Source organism: Grus americana, chromosome 21, assembly GCF_028858705.1.
Source record: "Grus americana isolate bGruAme1 chromosome 21, bGruAme1.mat, whole genome shotgun sequence".
Taxonomy (NCBI): Eukaryota; Metazoa; Chordata; class Aves; order Gruiformes; family Gruidae; genus Grus; species Grus americana.
This window is the reverse complement of record NC_072872.1, coordinates 5436660-5448924: the sequence shown is the minus strand read 5'-3', so window position 1 is coordinate 5448924 and position 12265 is coordinate 5436660. Positions and strand designations below refer to the sequence as shown.

General features: G+C 46.2%; 1 protein-coding gene across 10 annotated transcripts in view; it reads right to left on the bottom strand.

Moving 5' to 3' along the window:
- SAMD11 (sterile alpha motif domain containing 11) overlaps window positions 1–12265 on the bottom strand; it is a 127234-nt gene that overhangs the window by 44821 nt on the left and 70148 nt on the right. For all 10 annotated transcript variants that reach the window (XM_054849614.1, XM_054849616.1, XM_054849615.1 and 7 more), the window contains one exon: window positions 11196–11320. In XM_054849614.1, the coding sequence (XP_054705589.1) occupies window positions 11196–11320 (125 nt within the window). The remainder of the gene's footprint in view (window positions 1–11195; window positions 11321–12265) is intronic.

The following is a 12265-nucleotide window of genomic DNA, read 5'->3' as shown; positions in this document are numbered from 1 at the left end:
CACATCTATATCTATTTGTTGGTTGTCATTTAGATTTAGATTGCAAGCTCTCCAGGGCGGGGAAGCATCCTTTCGCTAGCTGCTGCACCAGTCTTAATAGTACAAATAGTAAAAACAGCAGAGCAAGCTGGGCACTCCTGGCTCAGGACTGTCCCTAGCCTAGACCAAGGTACCTGCAAATGTTCCCTAAGCATCATGCTTCAAGTTCCCTGCGACAAGAAACTCTTGGAAACAAGAAGAAAAACAGAAACAAAAGGGGAGGGAGGAACGGGACACACTAATGGTCTCTTACTACAAAGCAAGGAGGATGCAATACTGAGCAATCAAAGATTTTTCTCTTTCCCGCTGACTTTGAGAGAACTTGACTTTGGCAGACTGGTTGCACAGTCACTCCTCTCAAGAGCAGAGGAGGACTCCAATAGGCAAGTCAGTGACCATAGCTCACTGATCTCAATGCATTGCATAGAAAACAGCACCCCAAAGGTGGGCCTAGTGTCACTAACCGCCTCCTAAATGCGAGTTAACCATGGCATACATGAAAGCTGTGGGAGCACACAACAGGACAGAAGTTGAGTATGAGGATTCCCAATGTATAACACATCAACCATCCTTTCCTAGGCTTGAGAAGGAGCCTGCATCCCCTTTTCAGCTCTAACCACTTGGCCATCTGCCTTTCCTCCTACCATGCAAACAGTATCCTGCTACTTCCCACCTCCTTGTGCTCACTCATTTGCCTAGCTGGAGCTAAGCTCCCAAAAGGACTGTCCAATATTTCAGTTCCCAAGGAGTGAAACAGAGCAAGGTGCAGGTCGTGCTGGAGTCATCCTCCTGTCTGTCTGTAATGAGGCTGTTTATTAGAGAAGGTGCACCAACATCCTCTTGTCTCCCAGATTCTTACAAAATTCATTTTTACAGCATGCACCAAGTCATAGAAAGGTGGTAAATATTCATAGTATGAAAAACACTCATGGAGAGGATATACTGTACTTAAGAGAGAGATCTGAATTAATTTTATGTGCTGCAGAGAGGCTTTTTAGCAATTGCAAACTTGTGAATCCTCACTCTCTTCCAGAAAAGATTTAAAGAATGAGGCCGGGAGGGTGGGCTGGAAGTCCAGGCCTTTTGGAGACTCACTTTCTAGCGCGAGAAAGGAGCATGTTCTAGTAGGTAAGAGAGGAGAAGGGGGAAGCTTGTTAAATCAGAACACTTAAGCACAGTTCCAATGAGGATCAGATTTTTCTCGAGGGACCACAAACCTCTTGTGCAAAGGTCGTTTGGCCTCAATTTATAGATCTGTGATAAAAAGCTATGAAAATTGCATCATTCCTCCGACACAGACACCTCCCTCAGTCCTAGGGAATGCCACACAACACCCAACCATGCCAAAAGGTGGGTAAGGCAATGCGGCAGGGACAGCGCTCCCACTTCCCTGGGGGCTCCTAGGTGCCGAATCTTCTGCGTGTGGTCTGTGCCAGCAACCTGGTATTCCCTCCGACACCCAGAACAGCCACTCCACCTCCTCTGGCTGCTCCTTCCACAACCCTCCCAGCATTTCTTTAGAAAAGTGAACGCTAAAGATAGTGATTTCCAACAGAGCTGCTGGTGGTGCTGTACCCTTAGCACCATTTAAATGTCCGATTGCACTCATTCAGCCCCTGAAAAAAACAGCGCTCCTCCAGCCCCTGACAGCTTTGACAGCCAGACTCCTTAATTCCTTTTTCTTATTCCCTTAATCTGTCATCTTTATCAGGCTGGGGAAGTGCCAGGCAGCATGCAGGAGCCCCGGCCCCGATCAATCTCCACATTACAGCTGACAGAATGGTGCTAATAACTTATTGATCTAATGTTTGCCAAGCCCCACTGGGGCTGAAAGGCTGCCATTGATTGGCTTGAGGGAAGGAGCCTCTCAGCTGAGAGCAGAGCGGAAAGCCTTCAAATTGTCTTCTTCCCGAAGAGCCTGGAGATGGAGGGAGGGTGGGGAAGGGAGAACAGGGAGGAGGACAAGGGAACTGAAGAGAGGAAGAGAAATGGAAAGGAAGAAGGGCGCGTATGTGAGGTGGGGATTAAGAACGGAAAAGGAAGGGGGGGAAAAAAGGGTTTGAGAACCAAAGAAATGGAAGGAGGAAGGAAGAGAGCAGGAAAGGGGAGAAGAGCAAAGACAAGAAAAGGAATTGTGAACAAAAAGATTGTGCAGAGATGAAAAATTAATGAAATAGGCAGTTGACCCTCTTCATGCTCACAGCAAATCGTTCATAAAATCTTTCCAATCCCCAGCCCTCCATCCTAGGACAGCTCCTCCCAAGTCTGCTCATGTCTGATGTAAAGCACGTGGTACTGCTAGCTCCCCTGACCAGGTCTGAAACCACAAGCTTGCATATGGGGAGAGGGCATCATCAGGACAGATTCCAGTTTAATTTATGAGTCTGTTCCCCACTGTGATATACATGAAACTTAACCCTTGAGAATCCCCACCCATCTCCTTGATTTACACTGAAGTGGCTAATAACCATAGAAAGTCATCAGACATGCTTAGCAGAGGGAAAGGATTTGAGGGTCTTTATTGTGCCCCTGTGGGGAAACCTCGGCTTACCTGTATATGCAGAGACAGCAGGAGAGAAGAAAAAAGAAAAAAACCAACACATGACCTTTCACAAATTATAGTAATGGTTATTGTTTTCTCTCCCATTTACCTGAGATGAGTCCAGGGCAGGCCAGTTTCGCCAAAGGCTGCACGTGTTGGAGCAGTGCTGTAAGACAGGGACTAAGCTGGCAGAGCTTCACGAAAAGGCAGTCACAGTCACACACTGCCCTGGCAGGTTTGCCTGCCCTGGGGCTCGAAATGCACAGTGCTCATTGTGGTCAGGTCTGCTTTCCTGGTGGACTCCTCTCAAGTCTATCAATCCCAAAGGCTGGGTCAACATTTTCACATGTCATCTCCAACACATCTCTCCCCCCCACGCACACAGCCCTGCACCCCATTCTCTTCAGCAGGACTTCTCCCTCGCTTTCACCAGAGACCCCACAAAGCTGTGAGCGGCGGAGCACCCTGTTGATTGCGTGAAAGAAACAAGGAGCAGAGCAGCAGCTCCATGCCTGCTACCTGGGCATCTGATCACACCGCAAGCTTGCCAGACACACGGCTGTGGGGAGCTTGTGGGGGGACAGTGTTACCCCCCGCTGCGCAGCAACAGCAGAAGGCTAGGCTTTGCAGGACTAAATCCACAGCATCCAAACCTGACGGCACAGAGACACACACGTGCACTGGAGCAGGAACAGTGTCAAAACCCTGGCTCCGAAGCATCGACTTGACTGTGGCAGGGTCAGGAGCAGGGACTCACTGCCGCCTCTCCCTGCGCTTCCACCCAGCAGCAAGCAAGGGTGGACAAGCCAGGTGCCACATTACAATCTGTACTGGATTTCTATATATAACATCAGTGAGATGTCACCGCACCAATGATTTGTTTTCAGCTCTTTACTCGCTGCCTGTAAGGCACCTGGGAAAGGAGGTGGAAGCAGGGGGCGGGGAAGAGGTTATTTTTGGAAGCAGGATGATCTTGCTCTTCCTAGAGCTGCAAGGAAAGGAAGAAAGAGCCGGTGTTTATTTCAGTTTCAAAGCCGTAACACATACTGGCCATGAGTTTGGTGGCTGATCCAACTGCCAGAGAGCGATGGACTCATTGTCCTGACTATGGCCAGTCTGCCCTGTTCACACCAGGCACAGAGGAGGCCAAGCTACCTAAGCCGCCATGGTGAGCCCCTCCTTTCCTACAAGTGAGGGAGATACACCTTGAACACATCCCTGACCTTCCCAAAGGTGTTTGCAGAGCCATCCTGCAAGAACCCTCCTACCACGAGAGGCTTTAAATCCCTGCCAAGAGGGAGGCTTACTGAACTCCAAGAACACGGCACTGAACTGCCTCAGCTCCTTCTCCTCCTGCAGTGAGAAAGCCAAGAATAAAACCTTAACACCCACACCAGCAAAATCCCAAACCTACGCTGCAAATGCAGTTGCAGGACACAGCACAAGGAAGTGCTTCCATGATGGGCTTTCCCATTTTTCCTTCAGCTCCAAAGACCTCTGTTTGTATTACAAAAGGATGCTGGTTACCTCCCACTCCTGCAAGGCTTCAGAAGAAATAAAAATGAACTTAAATAGAGCACAAAGAAAGGACAGTCCTCCAGATCCAAGCCAAGAGGATGAATGGCATTGACAGAGCCTAGACCCTCACGTTGCCTGGGTAAACAACTGTCCTTCATGGTAAAACACATAAACAAAGGTGGCCGGGCTTACATCTCTTAGATGCCCATGTGGCGCTGATTTTCTGCTCAATTTAAGACAGCAGTTCAATAAAGGCTTCTGCTTTTTTTGTTGTTGTTTGGCTTTGTTAAATGAAAACATGTCTGCATCCGAGCTCATTATCACACGCTCAGAAAACAGCCGTTCACTGTGATTCTGTCTCTAAGCATTAGCTATTACATCCCTGATCCCAACTGTTTTTCACCCCCAATATTAACTCCTCCTTAGCAGATGAAAGCTCTACGTCTCAGTGCAAAGCCAAATGAAGTCATCGGGAAGAAGCCCTCCATGGCAGGCACACGGAGTTCAGGGATAGGCCCAAGGAAAATGAGACAACTAGTTTGATCAGCTACAGATCCACATGTGTGAGCTACAAGCACTGCCTTGTCAATAAAAATTCCAAGACCAATTTTTAAATGTGAATCTGTTTGCAGTTCACTCCTGTAATTTCTCCTTCTCCCTTGCTTAGTCAACAGAGCACCAAGCGGAAAGATGAGACAGGAGTGTTGATACAGAAGAACAAGTAAGCTCGCAGAGAGAAAAGAAAGATCTTTCAGGATGTTTTTGAGACATGTAGATCAACAATGCTTTTCCAGGACTGCAAGAGCACCAAGTACACATGGCCTCCAATGGAGCAGGACTTTTAAAGTGGGACTCCTCAGGGACACAGATGTCACGTTCTCTTGATCACGTGGAATTTCCACAGGAATCATGGCAGGTTAACATACAACTATACTGGTCACTGAGGACACCACCGCTCTGAGGCCAAGGCTCTCAGGGTTTGTCCTCTCCACAACATTGACCAACAACCCCTAGAAAAAGCCTAGGCTGTCTGGGAGCTCTGCAACATTGGAAAGCTGGCCTTCCGCTGCTTCCCACACCACAGCCAAAGGAGCCTCTAATCACTGGGGAAGGGGTCTTTAATCCGTGCGCAGTCCCAAATATTATATGCAGAACCATAGCAAATTGCTTGCTGTTTGGAGCAAGACCTGATAATCTGCCATGTCTCCATTAAGTGCCCTCTCGCAGACAATATTCAGACATCAAGCCAACTCCCTCGAATCGCAAGGGGCAGAGGGAAGAGAGAGAAGATCTACCAACCTTCCTCTAGCATCAGTGAGCCTGATCCCTCCATTTCTATCCATGCAAATAGTCCAACTGCAACTGCAAAGTCATGAAATCTGGCGCTGCAGAGCAGAGCGTATTTGAGGAGAGAAAGAGGAGAAATGAACAGGATTTTTGCAGGAGAGAACTCACTTAGGGCCTTGGGACCAGGACTCTCTTGCAAAATGCTTTCGAATCCTAAAGCAGCGTGCAAAGCACACACACACAAGGGAGAAGGCACCCGTACTTTCTGAGCCATGGAGCCCTGCAAGGCCTCCTCCGTCCTCCCCCACCCCACGCATGCCCTGGCAGACTGCATTAGCCAAACTGGATAGAGGGGATTGGACTTGTTTACAGACACACCGCTAGCTGCTTAAAGGGGCTCTAAATCCGTGTTTGATGTGCAAACTGTCAGCTTTGCTACTGTGCCTTTGTCAAGCAGCCCTAGCTCTGCTCATCCGTGTGTGTGTGTCTCTCTCTCAATTAAGATTAAAAGCACCTTGTGCCATCATCCGCTCTCAAGGTAAGCCCCTCTGTAGTGCCAGTGCTGTACCCTGTCTGCTGCCTCGCCTTTATCTGATCCATTTGGAAACGACTTTTATATTCTCATTAGGCTCATCGCCTCCCCTCCCACATGCACACTCCCCCTGAGGCATCTGAGCATACTTGCTCTACCTTTGCAGATGTTGTTAAGCCTCTTACTGAATCTCACCAATGCAGGCTGCCTCTGTGTGCTCCTAAGGAAGTGCAGAGCCCATTACACATACTTTTCCTTTCTTCCTCCATTTGGCATATTATATCCCCATTGTGACCGCAATTTAATTATCACCAAGGACAGCATTCTCCAGCATTTTCCACTGCAGAACACCACCAGAAGGGAAGGAGGGAGCAGACAATCAAGTCCACAGGGTCAAGAGAGGAGAGACCATTCACATCTCCTAGGTAAACTGGCCTGGGAGCTCTGCGCACCACCAAAGCCCATTTTTATCTACATACGTTCCCCGCAAGTGCAGCCCTGCAGACTGTCAGCTCTTAGGTGAAGTAGCTCACCTCCTTTCTCTGCAAAGGGAGCATCTCTCTGCCCAAAAGCCAACCTTACCTCTCAGCAGCTGGGTTAGCTAGCCCCAGGTTTTAAAAAATAACAAAAAAATAGTTTTAAAAAAAAGGTCCAACACTGGTCAAAAAAGTAGGAAGAGATTAAACCTAGTGGCCGGATATAAACCCAGCGAAGATACTAGATTTCAAAAGAGGAGCTGGATATCATTTTGATCAATGAAGAGCAACAGAGCTGGCAGAGAGGCAAGTGCCCTTCCTTTACGCCACATTCTCTGGTCCTCCACAAGAATTTACTGCTCTTTCAGTCTGCGTTGGAAACAACGAACACTTGCACGCTTGAAAGTGGCACAATCATTTAATGAACAGATATTATCCAGGGACTGTAGTCAGTGTTCTGTATTTTGCAAGCACAAGCACTTCCACTCCCAGTCACAACGAGAGGCAGAGAAAGCAGAAGCGGCAGAAGTTTACTATTCTTAAAAGTCTGAGGACACGATACTGTCAACAGTCAACCCAGATGAAAGGAAGGAAGAAGAGGGTGAGAGGATGCAGATGGGTAAAATCCTAAACCAGTGAGATGGATTTCCTCAGCCAGTTAAGAATTCAGAGTTACAAACAGGGCAGCTCTTCCCGAAACCCAGGACCCCGCGGGACCTAAGGAAATCCAAGCGCATCAGTGAGTGGTAATTGTAATAAATCTGCAGTGCCGCAGAGCAGGCCCAACACACGCAAGTTTGCTCCGTGATTAAGAGATCTCTGTAATACCTTAAGGTCCCCAGTGGGCCCAGAGCAGTGAGATACAGCTAACATGCATCAAACACATAAGAATATCTCAATCATTACCACAGCTGACGGTGGCTCCGAAGCCAATCGATAGGGCAATTAGATTTTATCAGTACACGCCTCTCAGCCACCTACTTCTGCTGTCGTTGCAAAAGCCTCAGTTACCCCGCAGTTCCGGGTCTCCAGATGTCTTACTGAGAAGCACTGGCTGGAGCAGATTTTTGCTTTTTTTGTGGATTTTTGCTGTTGGTATTCTTTATTCCCTTTAAAGGTTCAGTATCAGGGGACACTTCAAACGTGAGTTAAGCTGTCAGCTATTCTTATCTAGACGTCTTGCTTCAGTACACCCACTAGCAGGGGGTACACCACCCCCACCCCAAATCGCTCGTATGCCGAATCTCTAGAAGTTGGCTATAATCCACATCTATTCCATACTGTCACGGTGGAACACCACCACAGAGGTCTAGCAGAGAAGTTAGGCAGGACAAGTCAGGAAACTGAGCTCTGTTGTTCAGTCATCGTTTGCTTCATTATCTTGGGCAAATTTGCCTTTCTGTGCCTGGGTTGACTCATGCACCTCTACAATGTATTTCCAAAGCACTGTAGCTCTCAGATTTGCTAGCCCAGATTTCTGAAGATGCTAAACTTGCCAACATGTCACAATCACTACACTGGTCTTAATTACACCTAAGTGATGCATAGGCATTTGCTTTTGATGACACCAGACTCTTCCTAGCTCTTTGGGCCTCTCAAGATCTGAAATTCAGTGAGTTCCTTTGTCCCAGCTATCCCAAGCCCTGAGACTGCACCTCTTGTAGGTTTTATTGTTCCAAACGGCTAGTGCCCACCACTGTGGGTTATTACACCCACCAAGGTGGGGTATTAAATCCTTTTCTAGTCAGGGCCAAACCCCGAGTTCTTCAGGACCCAGTTATTTTCTACGTCTTTCAGCTTCTGCTGTCCCAAACAAAGCTCTTCAGCCTGTTTCCAAATATAACCATCACCATTGCCATAAAGTGACCTACTTTCACTTAAAAATTACCCATAAGCCTTCCAAGGATATTAACATCAGTGCTCTCTTCCAACCAAAGGCTTTACATGTTCCAGCAATACATCAGTCCCTTCAGCCTCTTTTGACCTGAACATCAGCCCAGCTTGAGCCCTGACTCTAGTCTCACCTATCTCCCAGAACTCACAAAAGCCCCAGAACTAACTATGCACCATATTTTCTATTTGTTTCAGCCCCTTTCTGCATTTCAAAGACCATTAAAGATCCAGTAATACTTCTAATTTTCCAGTCCATGCTGTTCAAAACTATAGCACTGCCTCTGATTCTAATTTAAATCAAGGAACTCCCTCACAGAATCAATCATAAACCTGCCAACTTCAACCCTCTTCTTAACCCCATGGGCCCTGCAATAAGCAAATCTCTTCCATTTGTGCCATCCTTGTTCTCAGTCCTCTCCTTAGCCTCAGCTGTAGCCAAGAAGCCACATACACTTCTGAATCTTGTTTTAGCAGTATACACTCGCCCCTCATCCTGCAAAAGTAGAATTTGCAGTTTGAGCTACAGAGCAGCCTCCCGAGTGCTCAGCCTCTACTGGCTGGGACTGTATGCCTAACTTCAAACCACAGATGCTAAACCAGCAACAGAAAACATTTTAGCAGCAGATTTCAACTTACTTTGAGAGCACTGCAGCTTATAGTCATGAGTGATGCAGGAGTTTTTAAACATACTGGCATTAACATCATTTATTCAGCATTGTCCATCTCCAAATACCTTTTTGAGGGTGAGATTCTCAGAACCCAAATACACAGTATTGTTCTCAAAGGCAGACAATGCAAACAGCAGACAACTGGGAGCGCATTTCTTTTTCCCTTATTGTTGTAACTAAGTAGTTTAAACAACAGCCAGTCTTTTAGACTCACCCAACACTAACTCTCTTAAAATTATGTATGTAGCAATTAGTTATACCATTCTCCCCTTCCACCCCTGCCAGTAAAAACAAACAGAACCAAGACATAAACCCAATAATCGACATCAGCTACAAATCCCAGCACGTTTTGTTTCTGTTCCCTTGACTTCCATGTCCGGGAGGTGGTGACATAGGTACCACTTCAGCACACGCTCTATAGTTGGAGCTGGCAGGTGCTGCGTAGACTTTGGCAAACGAGTCTTCCCTTAATCAAACACGCATGTAGAATGAGCCGGCTCCAGACAGCAGGGGAAAAACCAGAATTAAACTGTCCCTGTGGAGATGTGACGATGCCCCCTCTCCCTTCAGATACCTAATCTCCCCACCATCCCCCAACCTACTCTTTTGCCGGTCAACTCTTCTTAGACACACCCAATCTATCACGTCCCGAAAAGCTCTGCCACTTGTTTGGTGGTCTCTTGTGTGAATGAGCCCTCTTCTTTTTCATTGCTCAGACTTTCATTGAGGCCAGAGCCAAGCACTCTGCTGTCCTCACTGCTACAACACGTGTGCAGTGCCTATGTTTTCTATTTCTTACTGTTTCTTGTGGTTAAGCAGCTAACCAGAGCACCTCAAGCATAAATTCTAACAAAGAACGAGGACTTCTATATCTAATCTTGTCTACTGCTTAACACCGATGGGAATGAAAAGTACCCTTTGCATTTTTGGAATGCTATGGATCTCAAAAAATTTCAGCAACACTCATTGAGCCCAGCAGTTTCTCTGTAAAGCAAACAATATTAAAAACCATTTTAACATACAAGGTCAGCTGAGACATACAGACTCAGGCAAGGTCATACAGAAAAACGTATATCTCTGGCCAGTTTGGCTTTTAGAGCTGCACAGGAAAAGTGGCTGGGGAGATTGGTTAATGAAGAGAATATGGAGATTCAGCTGTGGAAGCAAAGACTGGGAGCTGCCCATGGCTGCTTTACAGACATACCGCAAATCCCCCAGTTCAGCACAACACATATATGGGACCGAAAACTTTACTGCCGAAGTAGTCACACCAGTACAAATTTCACTGCAGGCAGGAGGAACCTTTCTGGAAAGGGGTCAAGCCTCACACAAAAGGCAAACCAGATGCCTGTCATGTTACTGAGTATCTTCCAAAGACATTCCCAAAGTGTACTAGATGTGGTGTTCCCTTCAGATCTTAAGTTACACAGTCAACAGAATGACTTACAAGAAAACACGAACAAAGCCACAAACACACAGATTTTCAGGAAAGGAAATTAAGAGACATAGGGAGATCCAATTCTGATTTGGAAGGATAGGGATCACTCAATATAAAGACTAGCATTACTCCCAGTTTTTCCTCGACTTTTATTTATAATCAAAAGCAAATCATAGATTCTGCAATCAACCAGAAGATCTCTAGTTTATTACCAGTGCCTCACTTGTTGACTGATGCATATCTACCACCAAAGCATCCTAGCTCCCTTACTGACATCCAGAGAGGCACGGTGCAGGATCCAAGAGGAGCATTTCTGGTTTCACTGTGTTAAGTTGAAACCAGGTGAACTTCCCAAAAAAGCCAGGTAGCACTACAAAACCAAACAAACGTGCTCATAAAGGAGTTGGCAGGCACAGAGGCAGCACAGGGAACCTCTGATTAATGAAATTACAAATCAAACCATGCTCTCTGCAAGGCCTTTCTGCTTCATTTGACACTAACCCTGGGGACATTTCACTTCTTTGCTGGCGCAAGCTCCTTTGCCAATAGCTCAACACAGACCGCTAGATTTGAGAATAACACAGGGCTGAGATCTCGAAAGGACTTTAGCATCACCATGAAATCCTTTCCATGTTAATCTTTAGCCAGAATTTAAAAAGCCTTCATATAGCTCACTCCAAAATATAACACAAACAGCCACAGAAAAAACAGCTGCTGAAAAAAAATGAACAAATGAGGGAGTGAAAGAGAGAGGAGGGAAGTCAACAAATCCGAACCAGCAGGACCTGCTCCAGCTGCTTACCTGCTGCTCCTAAGCCAACGTCGATGCTGTTTCTCTTGAATTCACAACGGCTCTGGGTCTCTGGCATAACGAGTTGACGACTCTGATGCAGGTTGGAGATGATAGTGGAAAGGTCGTTATCACGGCTGCAACAGAGCAGAGAAGCGCCAAGTTAAGGAAATCCTATTTGCCACCACGTAATTGATTTTTGTGTGTATGAGCGTATGTGTGTGCGCACGCAAGATTCTTTTGTTTGCCCCTGACATAGCTGTGTTTCAAGGAAGGTTTCCCCTGTCCTACCCATCAGGTTCCTAGGTAACCTCCTCTAGTTTTGGGGAGCGGAGACTAAGCGCAAAGCACTTCCCAAACAGCACTCTCATTTCCCATAAAGGACTCCGCAGCTGCCAGAGCTCCTGATTTCAGTTTTGCCAGATATAACTTGCGTGGGCCAGAACTTACATCTCAGATGGAAAAACTGAAAGTGTAGGAATTGGCAGATCTATTACAGAACTAATAGGAAACTTGAACTGAAATAACTGATAGTTTTCTATCAGTTGCCACGCTTCTATTCTTAAAGTAAGTTTTTCCATTCCATCACTGTTGGAACAGAAGACTACTTTATTTATTTGAATAATAGTTTTTCTTTTTAGAGAGAAAGCCACCATGAACCCGAATGTCAGCATTACTCAGAGCTGAGGGTACAGATTTATTTACAAAACTAATTTTCAACTCTTCACTCTAACAGATCCTGAAACAATGCTCTCTCCCTTCTGGGACAAGAGAATGCATTAGAGCAGTTCTGCATTATTTTGCCTGTTATCCTTGCATTAGATTGCTCCTAAGTAGGCTAGTTTAGTCTTTTTTCCCCCCTTTTTTTTTTTTTCCTTCTATGGAGAGGGAGAACACAAACAGAAAAAGACATTCACTATAGCAGATACTGCAGTTCAGCTGGCAAATGCTTTTGCTTGCAAACCACTACCACTTGCAAAATATTTTCGAATAAATGATATACAAACACTGAAGAGGAAGAACAAGCTAAAACATATACATGATACTAAATGGAAATGCTGGAATGTCTCCCTTTTGTTTGT